General features: G+C 41.7%; 1 protein-coding gene across 1 annotated transcript in view; it reads left to right on the plus strand.

Moving 5' to 3' along the window:
* LOC126263340 (uncharacterized) overlaps positions 1-22,316 on the plus strand; it is a 150,285-nt gene extending 127,969 nt beyond the window's left edge. Inside the window, exon 4 of the mRNA XM_049960429.1 lies at positions 22,140-22,316. Within this exon, the coding sequence (XP_049816386.1) occupies positions 22,140-22,316 (177 nt within the window). The remainder of the gene's footprint in view (positions 1-22,139) is intronic.
* Positions 22,317-27,408: the final 5,092 nt, after the last annotated feature.

Raw genomic sequence — 27,408 nt, forward strand, 5'->3', positions numbered from 1 at the left:
AATTTCAGATAGAGAAAGACAATTACGACTACACGACTACCGGCTTGCCAAGGATAAATATAAACTTGAGCTGAATAAGACCAGGAAAGACCATTGGAACAGCCATGTAGCAGCACAAACACAACTAAACATTTGGGGGGAACCATACAAAATCGTGACAGAGAAAATTAAGAGTCCACTGGTTCTGGGAACGCTGCGACAGGAGGATGGTGAGATGACTAAGGGCTGGAGACGCACAGCGGAGTTCCTGCTGAGCAAACTCCTGCTCGACGACATCGCAGACACAGACACACCACAACATGCAGTACTGAGACGCGAAGTAGACACAGTATACACCACACCAACCGTCACCTGTCCATTTTCGCAGGAAGAAGTGGCGACAGCGATCTCAGAACTCAAAAACAAAAAGCCGCCTGGACCGGATGGTATCCACTCTGAGGTACTGAAACAAATTGCACCGCAGATCACCCCGTTTCTCACAACGTTTTTAAACGATGCATTAAGGCTGGGTCGTGTGCCTGCAGTGTGGAAGACCTCGAAGGCGGTTATCATCAAAAAGGCTCCAGACAAAGACCCATCAGACCCCAAGTCATACAGACCAATTTGCCTTATCAATACACTCGGTAAAGTACAAGAAAAACTACTCTGCAAAAGACTACAAGCACACCGAACACTACGGGGACTGACACCACACCAATACGGCTTCAGGGAAGGGAAATCTATAGACGACGCAATTAACAGAGCACTCCAAATAGTACACGACACAACCTCCAAATACACACTTGCAATTACGATAGACATCTCAGGTGCCTTCGACAACCTCTGGTGGCCGGCCTTGTTCAAGAGGCTCAGACACCTGCAGGTACCGGAGTCTCTGTATAATAGTTTCATGGACTACTGCAGAGACAGAACGGTCGTTTGGCAAATGGACAACCAGAAAGAGATTAAACGAATTACAAAAGGCTGTCCACAAGGGTCGATCTGCGGCCCCATCTTCTGGGACATAGTTATAGAACCGCTGCTACAGTTACTAGAGGAGCACATCTTGACAGATGGAGCTGTCGCTTATGCTGATGATTTACTCGTCGTAGTTTCAGCAAATAACCGTGCCCAGCTAGAAGAAAGAGCCAATGGAACACTTAGGACAATAACCCAATGGTGCACAGATAATAAATTAAAGATAGCAGGAAACAAAACAACTTATACATTGCTAAAGGGTATCCTGCGCAGGAACCCAATAGTCAAAATCGGGGACACAAACATAAAAAGACTAGCAGTCACGCGCTATCTAGGAGTATACATTGATGAACGATTGAACTTCCAAGAACAATATGCGAATTTGCACAAACAAAGCAGAAAAGATACTACACAAACTGGCTAGGCTAAATTCGGAACAATTCAGACTACCCCTGTCAGTGACACGAACATACCATTGCGCTCTCTTCGAGTCAGTACTATGCTTTGCTGCCAGTACGTGGGCCCACAGGTTAAATCTCTCAACCAACAGAACCATTGTACGTCGAGGCGAAAGAAGTGTTCTACTTCGACTAACAGGGGCATTCAACACAACATCAAATGACGCACTATGTGTCGTCATGGGAATTTTCCCCATAGATATCACCATCAGGTACCGCGCAGCAATGTACTGGCTTAGGATGGGGAGAATAGACCAGGTTCGGCAGATCACTAGTGTACCGATTGAGACAACACGCCAACTCAGAGCATGGCGAGTGGATACCTGGCAGAGCGAGTGGGCCAACAATAAGGGCCGCCGTTTATACAACTTCTTCCCTGACATCCGGGAAAGACTGAAACTAAAACATATTGATCCCAGCCGCGGTATGGTACATTTCATCACAGGACATGGCTCTTATCCCACGCACCTGTACCGCGTGAGTCTGCAGCAGACTAATAGATGCACATGCGGGGAAGAAGGTTGCCCTGAACATACTGTCTTCTTCTGCGGACAACGCACGAACATAAGACACAGTACACATAAATCGCCTGAACGCACAGAACGAACTACATGACATAATACACGACCCGGAAAGGTGGACTGAACTCAACAAACTAACGGACGAAATCTCGAAGATCCAACAAATAGAGTACTTGCGCAACAGACCCTACCGAAGGCAAGTCGGTCCAAACAGACGTCACGATGCCCAGGGGGACACAGATATGATTAGCACCACGAGTGATGAAGAAGAAACAGATACAGACCAGGGCACCAACACAGATATTGAAGCGTCCAGCGCGGATGATCCATAGTGTCAACCAAGTCAAATTCAAAGAACAGAGTGGAACAACCGACAAGAGGTGCACAAGTCACACACAATCCTAAAAACAGATAAATAGTTAACAGCATCTCCATGTCCAACAAGAGCTTAAAGCTAGGTACCTCTTCAAGGGACCTACGCCTTCCGTTAAGAGGCAGCTCACAGTCTGTATGGAAGGATCTTAATTGTGGTCCCTCTCTTTTGAGCCCAACCCGACGGATACCTATGGTAGATCGGGGAAAACCACCGCTCAGGCTGTGTTGCTGGCGGGGCCGGAAGGTGCTAACTGCCACACCACGTATCATTGTAAGTCTCATTGGCTCAGTGTGAACTGTTTGTACAACCAACCTACACAGCCTATACCTCAACCTCCACTATACCAAGAACTTCTCATCTGAAGCTTAAAGTTGGGCACCTCTTCAAGGGACCTACGCCCCCCTGGTAAGAGGCGGCGCACGTCCTGGATGGAAGGATCTTAATTGTGGTTCCTCTCTTTTGAGCCCAACCCGACGGATACCTATGGTAGATCGGGGAAAACCACCGTTCAGGTCGTGTTGTTGGCGGGGCCGGGAGGTGCTTGCGCCTGATTTACTCTACTAGGAGCCTTGTAGGCTCAACACAAACCGTTAGAGTCATTACCTTATTACTTTTACCACGAGTACCCTTTCATTAGCAACTTTGAGCCAAGCACAAAATCAGTTACCTCTCTATTGTATATCGTAAATAGTTTAGTAGGCTGGACATGGAGGTCTTAGTCTTAGTTTCTAGCTTTAAAGTACCCTAATCTCTTCTAGTTAAGGTAGTTTTTAGGATGGTAGATGTTAAAGGCATGGTGAGCAACGGCCAGCGTCTTCAGGGTCATTCCAAGACCCGGGCCGCCGCCCACAACCAGGTGTCGGGCAATATTATACCTATAACTTCTCTATTCAGTTCTCTTCCTTCCTTCTTTCTAAATATTTAATTTCGTTTTGTTTATTAATATCTTACTTGATTTTGTATTAGTTATAAGTTTTTCTAATGCTGCACAAACAAAAATATCAAATGTATCTAAACAGAGCCCGCCTCCACGTGGCGGGACACGGGCAACGGTGTGAGTGGGGACGGGAGCCGGTGTGGTGTTACTTTCAGTCACTGCGGACCCCGGACCCAGTCACAGCGGCTAAGTGGCAATATACGACCCACCATAAGAAATTAGACGGTGGGTCATAAAATATAAGCAGCTAGTGAAAAAAAAAAATACCGCTACTATGGCAGCAATAACAATAATGGTTCGGACCGTAATAACAATCGGTACAATGCAAATAATAACACGAATGACGGAAACCAGTATCATACTAACGTGATACGGGCTTCACAGAATAGTAATAACGCCAGAGGGTGTGATAAGCCGCCTCAGCAGCATCCGGAGAGCAGATCTGCTGGGACGAGACAGGGAAACCATTAGCCGCGCCGGTGAGGGGCCGACCGGGCGTGGAGAAATTTTGGCGGCCCAATAACAGGAGAAAACCCAGGTGTCGTCGTTATGAAAATTCAGTATGGAATAATCAACGGCGGGAGAGTGTGCCAGTGTTAGGAGAAAGGAGTGCGCCCACGAGTAGTAGATCAGCTGTAGACACGGCAGTAGAAAATACATTCACTGTCAGTGAGAACAATTTAAGTAGTGTTCCGGAAATCGATTATAAAGTGGCAGCTGTAACACCCACAGCGGAACTGGAGATTGAGTTTAAGAATGATTCGCAAGTGTTGAGAGAAGATCAGATGTCGGATAACACGTCCGTCATCGAGCGAGGGGATGCAGAGAGGGATGAGGTCTGGTTAAGGCAGTTCGGTCGCTTATACGACGAACTAAGAGATTATAGGGGCCTGTACGGGAGAAGTGTTTATGGGGAGCGCGGGCCGGATTTGCCGCGTCTCGTCCCGCAGGAAGACAGTGTCTGTGAAGTGATAGAAAGTTCTGGCCCTAACCGGCAGACTTTACTAGAAATAGTTGATGTTAATGGGGAGCACGAGCAAGATTCGTCGTGTTTCGTCCCGCGGGAGTTGGATGTTGAAGTAGTAACGGAAAGTTCTGGCCCTAACCGGCAGACTTTACCGAAAGTTATAGTGGTAGAAGTAGCCGACCCATCCGACGCAAACCTCCAGTTTAAACATTGCGAGAGTATTAAGGAGAAAGATTACGAAGATTTTAGTGATAGCCGGACACGATTGGTAGAAAAGCACATAGAGTACAGCGTGTATGAGGTTAGAGCTGACATTATACGGACAGACGATAGCAGTGTGGGTTGCGCAGATCTCGAGGAAGTAATTGCAGATACTACTGGGCACATTTCTCCAGGTAGATTGGCAGATGAGATCAATTTCACCAAAGAGGAATCAACGAAGGTGACAATTAGTGAATTGATAGCAAAGCAACACTCACTAGTTGACGAGTTACAGGAAAAGGTTTCGGTACTGGAGGCGAAGCTACAGACAAAGCCTCAGGACAAACGTGTTGAAATTAAAACTGTATGTGAACAGAGGCTGAAAAAGCCGCCAGATAAGCCGGATTTAGGCTCAAAGCCGGATGGTTTTTTCTGGAATGACCTGGATATAGACGAGGATTTACTGTGGGAAAATAAAGAAACAGTCGACGACAAGTGTAGACAGATAGTAGTGTCTGTTAATATGCACCACCTACAACTAAACGTGTTGATTGACACCGGTGCAGAATTGAGCGCTGTATCTGAGAAAATGTTTGAGTTACTGAAAGAGAGACCTGGTATCGTAGTTATGCCAGTAACAGGAGTGAAAATTATCGGTGCTACTGGGAAGGCCTGTAAACCGGTCACAAAACAGATTTTTGTCAACTTCGAGATTTGTGGGGCACGATTTGAACAAGAGTTTGTCGTCGTGTCAGACTTAACTACGGAAGTAATTATCGGGTTAGATTGGCTATTAAAGTACCGTGCAGTGATTAATTGCGAAAGCAAAACTTTGACATGTACGTCTCAAGATAAAACAATAGTAGTTAGTTTCGACGTGGCAGGAGACGGTGTGCATAGGCAATACGAGCCTATACGCATTATTAACTGGCCGGATGCCATTGACATTAGTATTGGTGTGAAAAAAGATCGTTTGCGAGAAGTAATGAAGCTAAAAGCCGATGCTCGCATACGTCGTCATGACGCTAAAGCGCGTTTTGCTAAGTTTGCAATCGGAGACTTAGTACTTGTAAAAGCTCATGAGAAATCGAGCGAGACAGACAATGAAATCTATAAATTTAAGTTTGTTTATAATGGACCATATAAAGTCATTGGTATACCTCACACAAATGCTTATTGCTTAGATTATCCAAGCTCTGGAAAACGATTAGGTATACGGAATATTGTAGACTTGAAATTGTACCAACCTAAGATCGATTAATACCACACACTGGGTAATTTGTACAGTATGTAAATATAGAGTGTAAGATTTAAGGTTTGCTAGATTGCCATGCTTTTGCCTGGCCAAGAGGACATTAAAGAAGTTGTAATTAATAAATAATTAATTTTACTAAATGATTTAAGAGATAGTGATTATTTGTCAACTGAAAAATCCAAGCTGCTAGTTTAAGTTTTCAGCTGAGTCACAGTCGATTAAGGAATGTAAATATGATTTTGTAACTAGCTGTAAGATTTCATAAATATGTAATTTACTAGTCATTGCTGATGTACTTAGACGCTGTTTTAAGTTTCAGGCTAGTACATGTGTGTGATGATGGACAGTGTTGAGTTATCCACTGTGATAGTGTTAATGGACTCCTTGAGATTACTCGGGAGTGAGTGTTTCCGAAAGAATTCAGTGAAACGGACGTTCTGGAAGTGCCGTTACAAGGGCGAGTGAGATCAAGTGTGCAGCACAGGCGGGCGCAACAATACTGGCGAGGCGGAGTCGCTGTTGGCTCTTGTGACGCTGTCGGCTCTTGTGCCGCTGTCGGCATTCTTTGTACTTGCGGGTACGGAAGGTGGAGTTGTTTTTCTTCCCGGACAGCTGATGTGAAAGAATTCTGCTGTCAATATTTATGTTTTTGTCGATCTGCTGTATATTATTTTCTTGTTTAGCGTTAAGTGGACTCTCATGGCGAGAGTATTAATTATGAAATGGTTTTATAAAATGTGTATTCTATCTAATTAATTATTAATTTGCGTATTTTGATCTACCTGTTTTTATGACCATGTACTCTGATTAATTTTGTAAATGGTATTCCATTTCTTGATGCTGTTAGGAATTTTGATGATTTTAGAATAGTTAAACCATTTTCTAAGTTTTCTATGAATTTTAATATGTTGTCAACTTGTTTTATTTTGTGCAAGATGACGGAGTGGAATAAGATTAGGAGTGTCTCCACTCAATTATTATGGTCTAAAAAATTTATTTATGCTTAATTAGACGAATGCTAAATTTTGTTGATGTTTTGAGCATATGCATTTCCGCTGTTTCTTTTTTGGGACATTTTCTGAGTCTGTTTAGGTTACACGAATATCCTCAGACAATGTGGGGCACGTGTAATGCCGGAAATGCATTCCTCCTATTTCCATCTATTGCACTGCAAATTTTTTTCCTTATTTTGTTACCTGAAGATATAACATTTCTGTGTCTTTGTATATTGTAATTGTTTTACTATTTGTATATATATATACATTTATGTCGATGTATAATTGGTTTGTTTTGTGAATATTATTTGTATTTATACATTGGGTCTTGCCTAGGGAAAACTATGCTATCGAACGAATACATCGATAGGTCGTGTGGAGAACGAAAGTCTTTAGGATCTTTGGTAGTGTTAACTCTGCCGCGTGGAGCGCGGGCTGAGTAGAATGAGTCTGGCTGGAGTAGTGCAGTGGAGCAGGTGTGTTGTGTGAAGCTCCCGCGAGTTGCCGCGCTTTCGGGGTTTGGCAGCATGTAATTGCGTTCGACTTGCGATGATAATTTCTGACATGGTGTCGCGGACGGGAAGCATTAGCTGGCGCACATCAAGAGCCCGTTTCGTCTGGTGACCGTGTCGAGAAGAAGGTGCGCCAACATCCAGCTTCTGCAACAGCGACGGCCGACAATTTCAAAGTCGCCACCTCCTCGATCGACGGCTTCAAACCTTCAATCAGCCAACAAGGAAGACTGGAAGCACGTAAAGTTTTAGAACTGTATGACAGACCTCAGCTCTTCAAACTTTTAAAATTGTTGCATCATAAAATTACAGCAACTTACCATGAACCTTTGTTGCTCATTGTTCCAATTGCATTGCCAAGCAGGGTCCCTTCCTTTTCCGAAATGAACCCGAGTGCAGTTGAAATTCAAACGCCAGCATCATTCGATTTCACTGCTTTAATTTCAAAGTTCAGTTAAGGTATTCATAGCTGGCTACAATATTTAGATTACACAAGCAAAAATTAAGAGTGCGAGTTTTGTTACCGTATTTTAGCTTACCTGTGACTGCAGCTCAGCTTGGTACGTACTAAAGTTTACTATTGTTAATTGTTCAGAATCATTTAATTCAAGTTCAAAGTTAAATCTCGTATTTCTAAATTGCGTAGATTCAAGTAGCTTTTGAAATGATTGTTGAGGTAGCCCAAGACTAACCGTATTTTACTGAATTTCGATATGCTTCAGAAACAAAGCTCACTATTAATTTCAGTCACTAAATTAACTTTCAATTTTCCGGTTTTATTAATTCTTTTGATAAATTAAGTCAGAGTGCAGCGAAATTTATTACTTCTGACAAACTTTCAGTTTTCACACTACACGTGTCAACCTTCAGTTGCCACGCTTCTAGTGCTAATTATATGTGTAATAACCTTTCTTTTTCAGTTACTATAGCAATTGTCCATAGGACTGGCGACCGTGACTTCCCCCAAATCTCAAATATCTAATTACCGCTAGTTAATTGTTGACGTAACGGCCGCACATTTACTTTCTTTTTTAACTTTACCCCTTTTCAAAATTAATTTCCACCAGTTTCATTTGCATTTTTCCTTTCATTTAGATGCAACCCTTTCCTCCCTCTTTACCGACAGATTAACTTCGGTGACGATTGCTTTTCCCAAATTTCCATTAGGTACACGCGGTTTAATTTTTCACTGTCATTAAGGTCGATAAGTGAGGGGGAGGTTACAGTACACAGTCCTAGATTCAGGCTGCATATCTATGGGCTTCCACAGCAACAAACATTTGATTTTCCATATTTCAAACAGTTATTGACCACATTCAAGAATTTAAATTGCTTTCGTGATCTACTCTAAAAGCTATAAGGTTTAACAAAAATAGTCAAGTATTACATTGACAATACACATCATAGGTAGTGTAACTCATGGTGCATAAATTACCCAGATTATATTAATTCAGTATTTGAGTATGAGGACACTTAGCTATTTCCAACAAACTTTAGACATGATTTTTAAATCTTTATGAACCGTTTCCCCGCATACCCCCCTCAGCATGATGAAGGGAAAGTAGTTTACACTTACGACATTTTTGCTGTTCATTCATTAAAATTGCTACATCAAGCATGATGTTTCAGTTTGTTACTTTTTTACTATTGACGTTATACTAAAAAAATTTTGCAGAGACTATCCCCAATTACCGCTAAGCGTACTTGCAAAATTATATCATTGTAGAACACTGCTGTGTCGAGCCCTTGCACCTACACAGCCAGTGAGCAACAACACAGACCAGTTACGCGGGCACAGACTTCGCAGGCGACAGCTCTTCAGATGGCCGCAATCTGCCTGGCCAGCAGGTGGTAGCCCAAGAGCTACAGAGATCACTGTCCCCGTGGACATATTCTCCTCCATACGCCACATGGCAGGTAGTAGCACCTCTATACTCTGGTGTCCGGTCAGTATTTAGGCTGGTAGCCACACTACACTCCAGCAGTTCATTCCAGGTGAGTGTCTTGGGACAGACGCTGATTGTGAAAGCATTCTCACAATCACAATCACACTCTGGCTCCGTCACTACAACAAGGCGCCGTCCACATCGCCCTTCACCTCCAGGGGCTGCCAGTTACGGACTTACATCATTGGTGGTCTCTACACCGATGAGATGTGCCTTCCGATGATGTGACCAACAATTGGGCTTTGTAATCTTTGTCTCTCATCAGCAATGCACCAGACTTGAGCTTTTGTGTCTCCCTTTGGGACTTTAATTTTTTCTCGTCCTGTTTGGACTTTAACTTTTGCACCATGCTTATTGTATGAACATTGAATCTTGGAACTTTATATTCACGTATTTTCATGACTTCAGCCTTTAGATATTATTGTTGTACTTTCAATATTCAATAAGTGACATTTTTCCGTTATTGTCTTCAAAATTAGCTCCCGTCGGAGAAGATTGTTTTCTTGTATTGCAACAAAAAAACTTCCCATTCAGACTATGCCTAGGTATTTTTCCTACACCACCTTCAGCATACACATCAGACACATCGTTTGGGAGATATGGTGTCATATACACATGGGAGTTCGATTTTTTGAGTAATTGGGGATGGGGGTTTACTGGAATTCAGTATACGGGTAACATATATGAATCCTGTGTAGTACAATTTTTTCATTATTAGACACTTGAATTTTACAGTATTCTGTTAAACTATTTGTCTATATTGCGTTTCTTTCACCCTGTTTCACGTGTTGCATGCACACATCTTTACAACAAACACAATGGTTTCGTGCATCCGACTGTTGAGATGATAAATTGTGTCCTACAATCGTACAAGTGTAATTGAATTCAATGTTCACAAACAATGAAATATGGTTTGGTAACATATAGGTCTTTTACAGTGAGATAATTCATTTTACGTTAAGGTTCATTTTTCCTTTCTTTTGATTTATCCGCATAATTTCCGTTAGGTGCGACTGCATCAGTGGAATATGATCGAGAGCTGAAATAGATCTTGTCAGCTCTGGAGAAGAAGTGTTCGCACTAATGCGTCCATATTCATCAAATCCGAAAAACAGCTATCTGATGAAAATATGGTTCTAATGGCTCTGAGCAATACGGGACTTAACTTCTGAGGTCATCAGTCCCCAAGGACTTAGAACTGCTTAAACCTAACTAACCTAAGGACATAACACACATCCATATCCGAGGCAGGATTCGAACCTGCGACCGTAGCGGTCGCGCGGTTCCGGACTGTAGCGCCTAGAACCGTTTGGCCACTCTGGCCGGCTATCTGATGAAGTTTTGTTAGACAGGTGACATCCGAATAAATTCGTCAGAATTCCAACTATTTACTAGATGTTGTAGACAGTATGAATAACATCTCCGATTATGTCCAGTAATGAACATGATGGTTCTCCCCTTGGTGAGATGGTGAGCGCTATACCACGACAACCACGGAGGACAGTAACCATGGCTTTTTCTGCAGATTGAACAATTTCTTAGGATTTCGTACCTCAATCGGTAAAAACGGGACCCTTATACATAGAATCACTTTGTTGTCCCTCTGTCTGTTCGTCCGACTATCAAGACCCCTTTCTCTCAGGAACAAGTAGAGGTATCAAGCCGGAATGTAGGTCACATACGTACACCACTGGTCAAAAGTTTTCGATCACCTATCACAACAATGGATTTGTCATTAAAACAGGAATTTCCTTTTGAATATTTTATCAAATCACCATTCCAATATCAAAACAAGTATAAACATGTAAAGACCAAGTGCCTCTGTTGTGCATTCGACTGGTTGTTTGTCTAGAGGGGCGCTGATGAGTATCCACATCAACACTTACATGACTTTATCTAAGATGGTTGTATTACAACAGGCATAATTCCTTCTGCTGTCTGTGTAGCAATCAGTTCGCATTAGTTCACAGTACATTGTTTGCATCAAGCCGTTTCTTTGTATAACAGATCAGGTTCATACCACATTACCTCTTAATGGTACAGAAACAGCAGATTGGGATGAAAGACGTGCTGTAACTGTAGCTCTGCATCGGAAAGACTATTCTAGTAATACAACAGCAACAAAAGTTGGTGTGGCCTAATCTATACATTTGAGCGGTACAAGCAAACTGGTATCAGTGTTATTGTTTCGTGAGTTGGAAGACCACAATAACATACAGGGAAAGTATACAGGGAAAATCAGTTCATATATGTACAGAGTAAACATCAGAGTATTCGTTCTGCAACAGAAATTCGCGAGAAAATACATAATAGGAGAGCAGCTCCGGTTTCTATCTCAACAGTGCATCTCTATCTCCATGAACAAGGTTTAAAGGCGTGCATAGCGGCCAAGAAACTTTTATTACACAAACAAAATAAGGTGAAATGATTACATTGGGAACAGTAACATAAAAACTGGAATGTGCAGCAATGGTACAAGGTGTCATTCAAGGACGAATTTAGGGCTGTATTTCTGGGAAGCCATCGTCGGACATTTGCTCGTAGACTTTGTGGAGAACGTATGATGAGTCAGTGTATGGTGCCAGCGGAAAGGCACAGTGGACTGACGGTCATGAAGTGGGAATGTTTTGGGCTGATAAAATCGATGATCTCATGAGAATTAATGGGACATAAAAGAAGGGAGGATATCACAGGATACTGATCAACAGTGCAAAAAAAAGAGAAAAAGAAAATGGTTCAAATGGCTCTGAGCACTATGGGACTCAACATCTGAGGTAATCAGTCCCCTAGACTTAGAACTACTTAAACCTAACTAACCTAAGGACATCACACACATCCATGCCCGAGGCAGGATTCGAACCTGCGACCGTAGCGGTCGCGCGGTTCCAGACTGTAGTGCCTAGAACTGCTCGGCCACCCCTGCCGGCCTCAACAGTGCAGTTCCATCTGGCAAGAGACTTATTAGTCGTAGGTTTGTTGCAGCAGAACAATGATCCCAAACATGCTTCTAAATTCTGCACAGAGTATGTCAACAGAATAGAGAAATGTAGGGAACTGAAGAATATGATTTGAGTAAATAATAATAATAATGAGCCACCTGACTTAAATCCCACTGAACTCTAATGGGATGAATTTGACAGGGTGGTCAAAGACTGAGGTCATTTAATGTTGAAGATAGATGGAATAATTAGCAGACTTTTTGCACTGCAATATCTGCAAATAAACTACAACATCTTATTTCCAGGATGTCAAGCGTTTGTGCAGCCGTTCTGAGGACAAAGGGTGTAATTTTGAAGAGGCTAAAATCTAAACGATATTGTACTTTACTTAGTGATATAAAGAAAAATATTTGTTTTGTTTGTCTAATTACTTTGTACGACATGTTTGCACGCCGAAGTAAAGTATGTAGCTTTTTTTATGGGTGATCGAAACCTTTTGACCCGTATTGTATTAAGATCTACGGTCGCATGGGGTTTGTAAAAAGAAATTAAGCTCCAGAGCAATACAAGCAAAAGATAAGGCTATTTATGTCTTATATTCCGATACACGCGAACTTATTTCCAAAAGCTATACATGAACTATCAACAAAGAGCTGGGGCTTTTTGGTCTAGCGGTAAAGTGCAGGATCCAATGTCGGTCAGACTACGGAATTTTTTTGTCATCGTTTTAACCTAGCCTTCGCCTCTCAACGTTGTAAGGAGTCGCCATGAACAACACGTCGTTCGGATTCCACGTTAAAGAGTCGGTCCTGTTCCTCCGGTTGAACAGTTGGTGCTGGTTAGGGACACGGAAGTGGCGTCCAAAAGAAAACCGTGCACCAGGTCATTACGCCGAACGAAATTGTTATTATCTGCACGTATGCACAGGATTAAATTTCTACAGGTACCTGGGAGCGGGAGTCTTGCCCGCACTGGTCCTGTTTTCCTTTCATTATTGCTCTTTAACATTCTTCTGCCTACTGTTTTGACTGTCCGTCTCTAGTGTGTATGACGAGTTCATTTTTTCGTTTATACCTACGAGCAATTGTAGCACTTACTACAACTTACTGTGTTTCAAGAGGTTTGAACACTCTTCAGCAGTTTTCTTTTGAACGTGTTTACGGTCAATGTTTAGGAGATATGATACCTATAACTTGGAAAATACCGTATCTATAACTTGGTGTAAACTGTGAAGGACCTCAACCACTAATATCTCTTCCAACTTTTGCAAGAAAGAGTACCGCCACTCGGAGATCCGTGAGTACGTTAATGTAAATTTCTTCCATGATGTGGGGTCGTACATGTCGTCCTCAACGCTCACCTTCCTGATGCTCATTCCTCGGTTCAGCAACTTCGCCCTTAACCACCGAAAACGAAGGGGCAGAATGCTTTAAGGTACAATAGAAATCTTCGTTTATATTGGTTGCGACTGAAACTCTTAAAAAATACTTTTTAATAGATTCCAATTCAAACTTATCCTTTTGTATCGTGAATAGCTTAATACTGAGTTATTTTACGCGATCGTCACATTGAAGGAGATAAAGATGTGTCTTTAACAACACCACAACGTACCATTGAAAAAGACCGTGTTATTTGAAAACTCCCATACCATGTCCGTATACAGGATGGTAGCCATTGGAATATATTTCATTTAACAGTCACCTCTATTCATACCTTTCTGTTTTGTAATTTACATTTGGAACATACTGCACCGAATAGCCATTCTTGCTACCTCACAACGAACGTAAGCGGACTGAAGATATAGTAATTGTTGTGGTCCTACAGAAAAAGAAAGAGGCAACATTAGTGTTGTGCCTGTACACTCCACTATTAAGTGGAATACAGCAACAAGCTACAAGTTCAGAGATTCACTGAATTGTATGGCCATTTAGCAGTGAAATAGAAACAGAACTGACATTTATTTCACCTCAGCTGTTCACAATGTTTCGCTGGCGGTCATCTGATTTCCACGGTACGTGGATATCGTCGACTGTTGTATCCATCGAACCGTCGTCTGCTTCAGTTGCGGGTGGTAATGATGACTTCATGCTTGGATCAGTGCCGGGTGATATTCTTCCCTCAATACATCTCTCCTCCTTTGCGTAGTGTAATGTGCTTCATTCAGTTTCTCTGAATGTGAGTCCAGAGATATCGTCATTTGCGAGAGGTTAGTGATACGCCTCTACTTTCTCGCATCACTTTACCAAGGAACGAAATAAGGAGTACAATCAGAATTTGGCAATTCAATAAGTTGTAAGTTACGTCGTTATACACATACCTAATATTTCAGAGGAACATTTTGTTTGTGCGTTGTAACTTCTAATATCACAGTCGCATTCTTTTGCTAGCCTTTTTGTACAGCTGTAGAGAAGATTGCTAAATAAGGCACTTCGAATCAGTTATTTTGTCTCTCCTTAGTTGACTCCACAATGCTTCGTGAGGATTATATTCTGGAGGTCCACTATCGCCCCTTATTAGTGACGTTGGTATACGATACTTCTGAGAACGTCGCAGAAATAAACGTACCGTTACTACAACAATGACGAGACAGCAGTTGGTAAGTGTTATCTTCTAGATGCAACGATTTATTTCAGGATAATGCGTTCGGGACTTCAGGCCGTTTGCAAGTAATGACATGCTTACAGTAAACAGGAATATTTATAAGTGTTTTCCTAGCTTTCAAACCATCTGAAGACGCCTATTGTTAGTTGAATTTTGAACCTGCCTACACCGGTAGACTTGACACACCCTTTAAAAGTAAACAAATAACGGGACTTTTGACCATGTATCTGTATTCCACGATGTTGTAGCCCACGAGACGCGTCACAGTTTCATGACCTCTCTCGTCACTGCTGTCAATTTCACTGATACTCCAGTGCACACTGCAGTCCAAATGGCTCAAATGACTCTGAGCACTATGGGACTTAACATCTGAGGTCATCAGTCCCCTAGAACTTAGAACTACTTAAACCTAACTAATCTAAGGACATCACACACATCCATGCCCGAGGCAGGATTCGAACCTGCGACCGTAGCGGTCGCGCGGTTCCAGACTGTAGCGCCTAGAACCGCTCGGCCACACCGGCTGGCACAGTGCAGTCCAGTAATTATAAATAGTAACTCAGCCAGTGAAGGGTACACTCGTAAATATGTCACTAGTTTCTGGGAAACTGTGACAGTAAAATATGCTGCGCTAACTACACTGTTCGCAGTTCCATATTTTTCGTGTGATATAGACCGTTATTATAAGTATATATAAGTATAAAAGTTATTACTTCCCTATTGTCACCTATGGAGGAGAAACATGGACAATGACACAAGGGGACTGGAGCACACTTCAAGCAGGGAAATTGAAATTTCTCAGAGCGGTTAAGGGAAAAGCTTTTGATTGTGGCACCATAGACAATCATTAACCCGGCTCCATGGAGGTAGGGTCCCCTTCCCTATTCCTCCACTGGGGTAATTCCTGTCTGGCGCGTCCACGACGCGAGGGTGGGCATCCTACACTTTAGTAGGCCGGACTGATAGGATGGCTGAGTTCGGGCAGGGACCCAGCCCTCAGGGGTATAACACGGAACCCATGCCCAGGGTTACGGGTGAAGACCTTAATGGCAGCAATGGCGGAGAAGAAAGACTTCGAATCGGCGTAGCTGGCACGTGAGGCATCCCTCCTTTCTGGGGACTAAATGAGAAGGGAACCACTGCCTTATGGTGGAAGAGAAACTCCAAAGGCCTAGGGAGACAACCCCAACAGAAAATCCTTTCTTGCGTTAGGCCTAGCAAGCTAGTAGGAAAGTCTTCATATATTGCTTTCAAAACACAGAAAAGCCTCAGAACGAACCACTCAGGATTTGACTCCACTGCTTCTTCAAGTACTAGTGCGAATCTTGGGAGACCTGATAATATTCATCAGTGCAAGAAGATGAAGCCAAATGGATTAAAAAATAATCTAAATATTGGCAACCTTAATGTATTAACCCTCAATGGGAAAATGGAAGAAATGACAGATGTACTAACAGAGAGAAAGTTAGATATTTTGGGATTTAGCGAAACGAAGTGGAAGGGAAAAGGTGAGAAGAATTTGAGAGGAGGAGGAAAACTGTACTGGAGTGGGAATAACAGGTTTAGAAGAAATTGTGTGGCAGTGATGGTGAATTAGAATGTGCAAAGCTGTATTGAAAGTGTGAGATATATTTCAGACAGGATCATAATCTTAAACCTGAGATTCCAAAAAGAAACACTAGAAAATGATCCAGATTTATGGACCTCAAGTGGGATGTAGCGATGGAGAGAAGATGGACTTCGAAAATGAGTTAGAGAGTGCTAATATAATGATGGGAGATTTTAATGGACAGGTAGGCAAAGACAGTTTGGATGCTTTGGATATGGAGGCAGAAATGAAGAAGGGGAAAGTCTCCTGGATCTGTGCCAGAGGAATGGAATGAAAATAGTAAACAGCTGGTTTATGAAGAGACAAAGTTATGTTATCACCAGATACAGTTGGGATGGAAGAACCGAGAGTGTAATTGATTATATCCTAGTAGATAGGGAATGGGGAGAGAAAGTAACAAATGTGAAGGTAATTTCAAGTGTGAGTGCAGATGGAGATCATAGGTTACTGGTGGGACAATGGAAAATGAAGTGTGTGAAAAATAGAAAACAGAAGGAAGTGTTGAGGATATGGGATTGGAAACCGAAGAAGATTGAAAGTGCTGAGACGTATAGAGAATTAATCACACAAAAATTTCCAAAAGAAGTTTTCTGCGATGTAGAAAAAGAATGGAGTTTATTCAAAGACACTTTAGTCGAAGCAGCACAAAAAGTATGTGATAGAACATCTGGAAAGGAAAAAAGAAGACAGCAAGTTAGTGGGATGATACCACAATCCAAACAGTTAGAAGAAAAAATGGAGCATGGAGAAAGTGGTGGAAAACTAAAAATGATGAGGCCCATAAAAGATATATAGAAGAAAAGAAGAAGTGCAAAGAAATAGTGGAAACAGCAAAGAAAAAGGCATGGGGAGAGTTTACAAAAAAACTTGAAGATGTGAAGAGCAATAATAAAATGTTCTATAAAATGATGAAAAATAAAAGGAAGGCTTCTGAAGTAGCAGTAAATATGTAAACAGAGGATGGTACTGTGACTGAAGATCCAGGGAATATAAAAGATCTCTGGAAAGAACATTTTAAGAAACTAGTAAACGCTGAGGAGCAGGTATACGAGGAAACAACAAATAATGGAAAAACTGAGAGAAGTTGAGAAGCAGAATTAGGACAAATTACACGGGAAGAAATGGAAATAGATGTGAAGAAGATGAATGAGGGGAAAGCCCCAGTACCTGATGAAGTATTAGTGAACATGATAAGAGCAGCAGATCCAGTGGGAATGCAGTGGCTGTATAGAGTACTATCAAGTGTGTGGAGAAATAGTACAATACCTGACGATTGGAGAAGAGGAAACATTGTTCCCATCTTCAAAAAAAGGCAGTAAAAGAGTTTGTAAAAACTACAGAGGAATAACCCTTATATGAGTCATACAGCCAAGATCTTTGAAAGAATTTTACTAAATCGAATAAGTGAAAAGATAGAAAAGGAGCTGAGTGAAAACAGCATGGGCGTAGGAAAGGAAGAAGCACAATCGACCTGATATTTTCTATCCGTCAACTGATGGAAAAAAGTTGGGAGTATAACAAATGGGTTATAATGGTTTTGATAAACATAGAACAGGCATATGACTCAGTTAACAGGGAAAGACACTGGGAAGAAATGAAGAAAATAGACGTAGAAGATGGATACATTAATGTAATAAAGACAGTGTACAGAGGACACAATTGTAGAATTAGAACACCTTTGGGGAACACTGAATGCTTTGAAATAAGGCAAGGACTTAAACAAGGAAGTATTCTATATCCTCCACTTTTTAATGTTGTGAGGGAGGGAATGAATAGGGCAGTTCAAGATATAGTAAAAGAAAAAGACAGAAAGATGATTTTTGCAGATGATATGGTCTTATGGGGCGATAAAGAGGTAGATGTACAGTTACAATTTGATGCATGGTAGGAAATAATGAAAAGGTATGAATTAAAAATAAATAAAGATGAGAGTGAAGTAATGGTATTTGGAAAAGACAAAGAAATCAACGGAAATATTACTTTGAATGGAGAACCCCGCAAAGTGGTAGACAGTTTCACTTATTTAGGGAGTGAAATGTATAGTGATGGAAGAGTAACCAACGAGATTAATAGGAGGTTACAGAAGGGAGACAATTTCTACCAAACAATAAAACACCTGATTTGTAATAAGGAAATTTCAGAAAAAGCAAAACTTCTTATGTATAAGAGTTATTACTTCCCTATTGTCACCTATGGAGGAGAAACATGGACAAAGACAGAAAGGGACCGCAGCAGATAGCGAGCAGGGGAAATGAAATTTCTCAGAGCAGTTATGGGAAAAACAAGAATGGACAGAGTAAGGAATTTAGACATTATAAACGACCTTAAACAAGAAAGTACGAGAGAAGAAATTGAAAAAAAGACATTAAGATGGTACGGGCATGTTAAAAGCATATGTGGGTAGAGACTCCCCAAAATTATGGAAGAACTAAAGTTGGATGGGAAAATACCTAGAGGGCACCCAAGAACACGGTGGAAAACGGGAATGAGAACATCCGTGGAAAGGAGAGGTGTGACCTGGCAGCAAGTGGATGAAGAAAAGTGGGGGGAGGACCGAGCCAAATGGAGAGGACTCGTCAACACCCAGACCTGGCAGTAGCTAGAGCAGGATCCGGATATAGATAGATATAGCCCGTAGGGCGATATTAATGGCCCACTGCTCCTATGCGGTCTCTCCCATTACAATAACCCCATCAATACTGCAAGTCTGGCGGCATACAATACACTTACATACTTTTTTTAATCTGCTGTGTCTCTTTCCTGCCTTAATGTGACACTAGCTCATAACTCCCTTTTTAAACACTGGTAGAGATGTACATAACTGTTAAGACTTCACATCTAATTCATTGAGAGATCGTAGGACATTACTGACTGTTCGCTAGAAAGTTCTTGGTTAATTTACTACATCAAATTCGGAAAAAATCCCAAACTTTCGAAGATTGTCTCCGTCATCAAGATCAAGACGCGAAACATGAAACAACTTCCGCTGTCATACCTTAGAAACAGATCTTGCCGAGAAGTCGATAAAATTCTTGTCATACGCAAAATCAAGAAGCGGTCGAAGCCTTCCATGTAGTCACTAGCTGATCAATCTGGGGTGGCAACAGAAGACAGCAAAGGGAAAGTTGAAGATTTAAATTTCACGTTTAAGAAATCATGTACGCAGGAGGATCGTGCAGACATACCGTAGTTCGATTTTCGTACAGACTCCCGCATGAAACACACAGAAACAGGCACCCCCGGCGTAGATAAGCACCTGAAAAAGTTGAAAACAAGTAAGTCGTCAGATCCGATGGAAAGCCCCACTTCAGACTGTTAACGAAGGTCCGAGCATGCGGATTAGATTATCAGATATGTGAGTGGCTTGAAGACTTCTTGAGTAATAGAGACCAGTACGTTATCCTCGACAGCGTCCCAGGTAATTGTAACGAAACATCTCTTGTTCTCTGTACACACAATGATCTGACTGTCAGGATGAGCAACAATCTACAGCTGTTTGCCGATAACTATGTGAGGTACGGTAAGATGTACAAGATGACCTAGACAGAATTTGTAGCTGGTGTGATGAATGGCAGCCCGATAAAAATGGTAGACAAATGTAAGTTAATGCAGATGAAGAGGAAAACCAGTTCCGTATCGTTCGAGTACAACATTGGTAGTATGCTGTTTGACACAGTCACGTCGCTAAAATAATGAGTCGTAACGTTGCTATGCAGTATGAAATGGAACGAGCATGTAAGGGCTTTAGCAAGGAGGACCCGATTTTGTTTTATTCCGAGAATTTTAGTAAAGTGTAGCTCATTTACAAAGGAGAACTAGTGTGATCCATTCTTGAGTACTCCTCGATGTTTGGGCTCCCCACCACGTCGTATTAAAAGAACACAATGAAGCAGTTCAGAGGCGGGCTTCTAGGTTTGTTACCGGTGAGTGCTATCAGCACGCAAGTGTTTCGGAGCTGCTTCGTGAACTCAAATGGAAATCCCTGGACGGAAAACGACGATATTTTCGCGAGACACTACTGCGGAAATTTAGAGACCTGGCATTTGAGGGCGACTGCAGAACGATTCTACTGCCGCCACGAAGATAAGATGAGAAAAATTAGGGCTCCTACGGAGGATCATAGAGTCGTTTTCTATTTTCGAGTGGAACACGAAAGGCAATGACTAAGAGCGGTAAGTGGTACCCTCCTGTGTGCACGACAGTGGTTAGTCTTGACTGTCTTGAAACTGTCAGTCTCCCACATTTATGTCCAGAGGACGGCATCTGAGTTGGAGATGGCGCGCTCTCACATAGCGCCCTCTACGTCCACAGACTACGTTTACGTTAGCAGTCCAGTGTCGCTTGCAACGCTACCGTTAACATCTAATGGTAAACTATGAGAAGTCTTCCTCAGTGCACTTTGTTCATCAAGTGCCCGTTCCCATGAATTGCTGAGTGCCTGGCCAGGATCTCTGTTGAAGCTGTTATTAAATAATCTGATTCTCACTGCTTCTCTAATCACAGAACCCCAATACTTGGATTCTTGAGACTTCATAGCCATTACTGACAGTATTTTACTATTTCGCGAGATACAGGACGGTTATTTAGTCTTCGTCTTGGTGTTACCTCAATATTTATTAGAAATCATTGTACCTTTAGGAGTCTTTCGTCCAATTACTCGCCACTGAATTCTGATGTTTGATTTTTTGTACAATCTAGTTTGTTGTGCACATCTTTCAACCATGTTTGAACGTGGTCGCTCGGCTATCCCACAGATGAAACAGTTTTTCACTTTACTTCACGAGCCATTGAAGTCAGTTTTGCGCAACAAGCTGCAAGCGTTTCACAAAATTGTCATTTCTAATTCTTTCAGTGCGAGCTCTGATTGCTTCTTATTTTATTACGATGTTCATTCTTTCCCGTGTAGGCAATAGGAATAAACAATTTTCGTATTCGGAAGAGGAAGCTATTGATTGATTTTTTTAAATTATTGCCACCTCAATTAGCTTATTATATCAGGGATACTCTCTCCCCTCTATGACGATAATACGAAACTAAATGCATTTCTTTGAACTTTTTCGATGTCGTCTGTCAAGCCTATCTATATGGCGCATCCAAAAAGATATAATCTCCTCTGTAGGAATCGACATCTCTTCCGAAAACAGCAATCGTATGAAGTACCGCTTGTTCTTTTCGTCCACGAGACCCGGCAAGAAGTAGATACCAGCGCCCATATTGATGGCATTCTCCTTCACTTTTGGAAGGTGTGCGATAGAGTGCTGCATCGTCACCTAATGAACAAAATACGAACATACGGAATATCAAGTCAAATGCGTGGTTAGACTAAAGAGTTTCTAACAGGGAGAACATAACACATCGTTCTGAACCGGGAGAAGCATTCAGGACGTACCCCACTGGATTTTAGATGATTATTGTTTTTCACAGCAAATACAAATGATCTGGCAGATAACGTCGGTATTTCGATGGAGCTTTTCGTTGATAAGCTGTTATATAGAGAGAAGTCGCAATGTTAGAAAATTGTAGCTAAATGCAGGAAGACGTGTAGAGCACCGATGCTTTACGCAGGGAGTGCCAATTGCCCTACAATATTAAAAAATGTTACGTACCACGCGTAAATGAGCAGAAAAACTCATTACTGTATGATTACACGATTGCAGAACAATCACAACAAGCTGTGACACCCATAAAATATCGAGCAATATGGGTACTGTTACGTCTGCCACAGACCGCCTCTGCCAGGCAGACTACACTCAAGACACCCCTGTGTACCATATAATATACACAAGCACTTGCAGGCGCAAGAGGAAAACAATTATTCAAAACAAACAGAACTTACTATAGACTAATGCGAACCTTTTTCTGCAGAGGTCGCCTCACAGATACAGTACTCCACCGGCCTCCGCTGGCTTTATAAGGCCAGTGCAGCAGCAGTACAGCCAGTTCCTCACCGAGCTAGGACCAGCTCCGACGGACCTCACCGACGCTCTTGATGAATGGTTGTCTACAAGTTATTTGGTTTTGTGTGTATATAGTGATTGTTAGAGAAGTGTAGTTCAGTTTCAATAAACTACATTATACTGAGTGTTCTACAATACTGAGATTTCTCTAGGTACGGAGCGATTTAAAGTGGAATGACTACATAAAACCAGATGGAAGAATGAAAGTCGTTAGAAGAAGTCCACCTACAAAGGAGGTACTTTACCAAAACCTTCGTTCGACCAATACCTGAATATTGCTCCGTAGTCTGGGGTCTGTACCAGCTATGATAATTATCAGAGAAAATAGGAAAGATCGAAGGAAGAGCAGCATGTTTCGTTACAGCTCATATAGCAAGAACGAAAATGTCACGGAGCTCCTCAGCTAACCCCAGAGGCCGACGTTGCACGAGCACTCCGCATCACGGTGTCGTTTACTGTGAAAGTCCAGAGAGCGTACATTCTTAGAAGCATCAACCAATGTGTTGCTTCTTCGTTGCGAAAATAACATGAAAGTAAAATGCCAGATATTCGAGCCCACAATCGTTCTTCTCACGAACTGTTCGTGACAGGAAAAGGACAGGGCGAAGTGACACTGGCGGACGTAGTACACTCCACCGCATACCGTAAGGTGGCTTGCCGACTGTAGACGTAGATATAAAGATCGTGACTGTACTCTACCTTGGAAACTAAAATATAGGCTCAGTCAAGCAAAACACTTACTTAACGAGTTTCGATGGTCATGTCTTCATCCAGAATGAAAGCATGACCTTAGAAACGCGTTAAATTAATCTTTTGCATTATTAGCTTATATTTTAGCTTTTAAGTTACGTTCTGTTTTAATGACAGCTTAATAGCTGAGTTATTTGAAAATTCCGTAATCATTTTAAATTAAAGACTGCTAACATGGTAACTGTTTCTGGAAAGGAAAAAGGAGGCCGTGCCTTATGTAAATGAAACAAAGAAAATTATGGGCTGAAAAAAGGTCGACCAGTGCACCCCAGACATAAACTGAAGGCAGTGCCATACACCCATTTGGAATCAAAGCTTTCGGGAGGATTTACTTGGTTATCAGGCGAATGTTGTAAGTTGGAAATCCCCTCCCACTTATTCCTGTTTTGGAAGCTATCTACCTGATTCCCTACAGTCTTGACTAGCGAATACAGGTGACAAAGAAGCACTGTAATCACTCACCTTTTCGAATACGTACACTAAAGTGAGAGATAATGAAGCGTATATTAAGTTAGCCACTTAACTTTGTTGCACTAACAAAATGAAATGAAATGATCGTATGGCATTGTTGGCCGGGAGGCCCCTTGCGGGGAAGTTCGGCCGCCGTATCGCAAGTCCTTTTTAGTTGACGCCACTTCGGCGACTTGCACGTCAATGATGATGAAATGATGATAAGGAACACACAACACCCAGTCATCACGAGGTAGAGAAAATCTCTGACCCCGCCGGGAATCGAACCCGGGACCCCGTGCGCAGGAAGCGAGAACGCTACCGCAAGACCACGAGCTGCGAACGTTGCACTAACAGATATAAGTATACACATTAGGTCTCTGTAGTAAGTACTCTCCCAGAAACAACATAAAAACATCATAAATCACCCGTTTTCTAACAACGTTAATGGCTGGCTAACTTCGATTATCTATCAGATGCCAAAACTGAGAAACCCCCGCCTAATATTTCCCATTTGGAACCCCTTGCCAGAAAATAAAATTGTTCCAACTCTATGGCCTCCGGTCAATGTAGCGTACGTCTTGCGATCAGAAACTAGCCGATCAGAATAAATATGAAATAAGGTTTTGAAATAAAACACACTAGTAATGACAAAAATATTATTTATTTCAATTTCTATAATAATGTGTTACATCTCCAGTAAGTTGAACTTTTGCACATCTTCCTGCACCTTTCATCCAAATACAAACAGACTCTTGTTCACTTATTTTACGATGATTCCTTGTTCTTAAATAAAATGACTGGTTAGATACAAAGTATGACAGTCCCAAATCTTTATTATACACTTCTCCCACATGAAAAGTACGATAAGATATTACATCTCTTGCATTCAATGCTTCCAAACCAGTAACATTTTTCACTTTATTACCATCATAACGAACAACAGCAACTGTAATCCATCCATTGCCAGCTTGATGTGTATCTAATTGCGTAAGTGTAAAATTAATAATACACCCACAAAACACTGATGGACCTTGCAAAATAACTTGTGATCCCTTGTTAGCAACTCTCACTTCCAGATCTTCTATGGCCTTATAAACAGTTTGACGGGAACGTCGATATCTTCTGCTGTAGCGAGGCATCTCGGAACATGCAGTTGCACGCGCTGCTGCTCGCCGACTGACAGACTCTTGTTCACTTATTTTACGATGATTCCTTGTTCTTAAATAAAATGACTGGTTAGATACAAAGTATGACAGTCCCAAATCTTTATTATACACTTCTCCCACATGAAAAGTACGATAAGATATTACATCTCTTGCATTGAATGCTTCCAAACCAGTAACATTTTTCACTTTATTACCATCATAACGAACAACAGCAACTGTAATCCATCCATTGCCAGCTTGATGTGTATCTAATTGCGTAAGTGTAAAATTAAGCAGCACAAGGGATCACAAGTTATTTTGCAAGGTCCATCAGTGTTTTGTGGGTGTATTATTAATTTTACACTTACGCAATTAGATACACATCAAGCTGGCAATGGATGGATTACAGTTGCTGTTGTTCGTTATGATGGTAATAAAGTGAAAAATGTTACTGGTTTGGAAGCATTCAATGCAAGAGATGTAATATCTTATCGTACTTTTCATGTGGGAAAAGTGTATAATAAAGATTTGGGACTGTCATACTTTGTATCTAACCAGTCATTTTATTTAAGAACAAGGAATCATCGTAAAATAAGTGAACAAGAGTCTGTTTGTATTTGGATGAAAGGTGCAGGAAGATGTGCAAAAGTTCAACTTACTGGTTTGGAAGCATTCAATGCAAGAGATGTAATATCTTATCGTACTTTTCATGTGGGAGAAGTGTATAATAAAGATTTGGGACTGTCATACTTTGTATCTAACCAGTCATTTTATTTAAGAACAAGGAATCATCGTAAAATAAGTGAACAAGAGTCTTCGCGTGTATATAAGTAGTTACAGTCAGAGCCGACGTCAGTCGGCGAGCAGCAGCGCGTGCAACTGCATGTTCCGAGATGCCTCGCTACAGCAGAAGATATCGACGTTCCCGTCAAACTGTTTATAAGGCCATAGAAGATCTGGAAGTGAGAGTTGCTAACAAGGGATCACAAGTTATTTTGCAAGGTCCATCAGTGTTTTGTGGGTGTATTATTAATTTTACACTTACGCAATTAGATACACATCAAGCTGGCAATGGATGGATTACAGTTGCTGTTGTTCGTTATGATGGTAATAAAGTGAAAAATGTTACTGGTTTGGAAGCATTCAATGCAAGAGATGTAATATCTTATCGTACTTTTCATGTGGGAGAAGTGTATAATAAAGATTTGGGACTGTCATACTTTGTATCTAACCAGTCATTTTATTTAAGAACAAGGAATCATCGTAAAATAAGTGAACAAGAGTCTGTCAGTCGGCGAGCAGCAGCGCGTGCAACTGCATGTTCCGAGATGCCTCGCTACAGCAGAAGATATCGACGTTCCCGTCAAACTGTTTATAAGGCCATAGAAGATCTGGAAGTGAGAGTTGCTAACAAGGGATCACAAGTTATTTTGCAAGGTCCATCAGTGTTTTGTGGGTGTATTATTAATTTTACACTTACGCAATTAGATACACATCAAGCTGGCAATGGATGGATAATATTCTCATATTATGGTGGTTCACCCTTACATCAAAGTGGAATGTTCCCTCGTCACTAAACACTAAGCGTGCGCCGGCCGTGGTGGCCGAGTGGTCCTAGGCGCTACAGTCTGGAATCGCGCGTGCTACGGTCGCAGGCTCGAATCCTGCCTCGGGCGTGGATGTGTGTGATGTCCTCAGGTTGGTTAGGTTTAGGTAGTTCTAAGTTCTAGGGGACTGATGACCTCCGCTATTAAGTCCCATAGTGCTAAGAGCCATTTGAACCATTTGAACTAAGCGTGCAAGTTGTTGTTTGTGACCTTCACGAAGAGCTTGCAGTAGCTGATTTTTGTGTGGTTTCATTTGTAAACGTCGACCAGCACACGCCAGGTGGACATCGGGGACATGTTGAGCTGTCGAACTGCGCGGCGAACAGATTTCTGAGGACTCTGTAAATCTATGGAGGATGCGTTCGACGCCTGTGTCAGACACTTGGGGACGATCCGGTGGTTTGCCTTTACACAAACAACCTGTTTCTCGGTATTGTTCATGCCATCGTCTAAAGCTCTGTGCTGGAGGAGGATACACACCATACGTTGTACGAAAGGCGTGCTGAGCAGTTATTACTGACCCACATTGCGCAAAACGTAGAACACAAAACGCTTTCTATTGTCCCGACACCATTTTTACTAGAACTGAAGTGGGCGCACACTGATTCTACCTAGCGGGAACCATGTAAAACTCGAGTGATTGATTTTTCCAACAGTACGTTGTTCACGCACATATCTCAAATAACATAACAGCTATGATTTTTTTTTAAATCGGTTGATTCTTTTTGATACACCCCGTATATTTTACAATTACTGTTTACTAAGACCAAGGATTAATAACATTTCTGCGAAACCTGCTTTTAACTACACTGTGTGAACTGTTTTTCACGATAGTCGTGTTTTAATAGTGAGATACTTTGTAATAAGAGAATTGATTTGAAATTGGCAACAATAACACGTGACCAGTGAGGTGGCTCTATACCAAAGCAAAGAAAATATGTTTACATTTGTGGCCATGGTTTGAAAATGAACGTGTTGGTCTGAAATAAGTCACCACGAATAAATCGCTAATATCGCAACTGTGACGCATATTGAAGGAAAATAAATATCTAAAACATATTGGTTGCTGTTTGGGCTTCCATTACAACTACCTACCTCCACGACTCCCCCTCCCCCCTCCCCCCCCCCCAACAAACACATACACACTGGACTCTAAAACCAAACATACAAAAAATAGCTCAACAATTAAATATTCTTCATAGTAGACCTTCATTTGTCGAGC

Source organism: Schistocerca nitens, chromosome 6 (assembly GCF_023898315.1).
Source record: "Schistocerca nitens isolate TAMUIC-IGC-003100 chromosome 6, iqSchNite1.1, whole genome shotgun sequence".
Classification (NCBI taxonomy): domain Eukaryota; kingdom Metazoa; phylum Arthropoda; class Insecta; order Orthoptera; family Acrididae; genus Schistocerca; species Schistocerca nitens.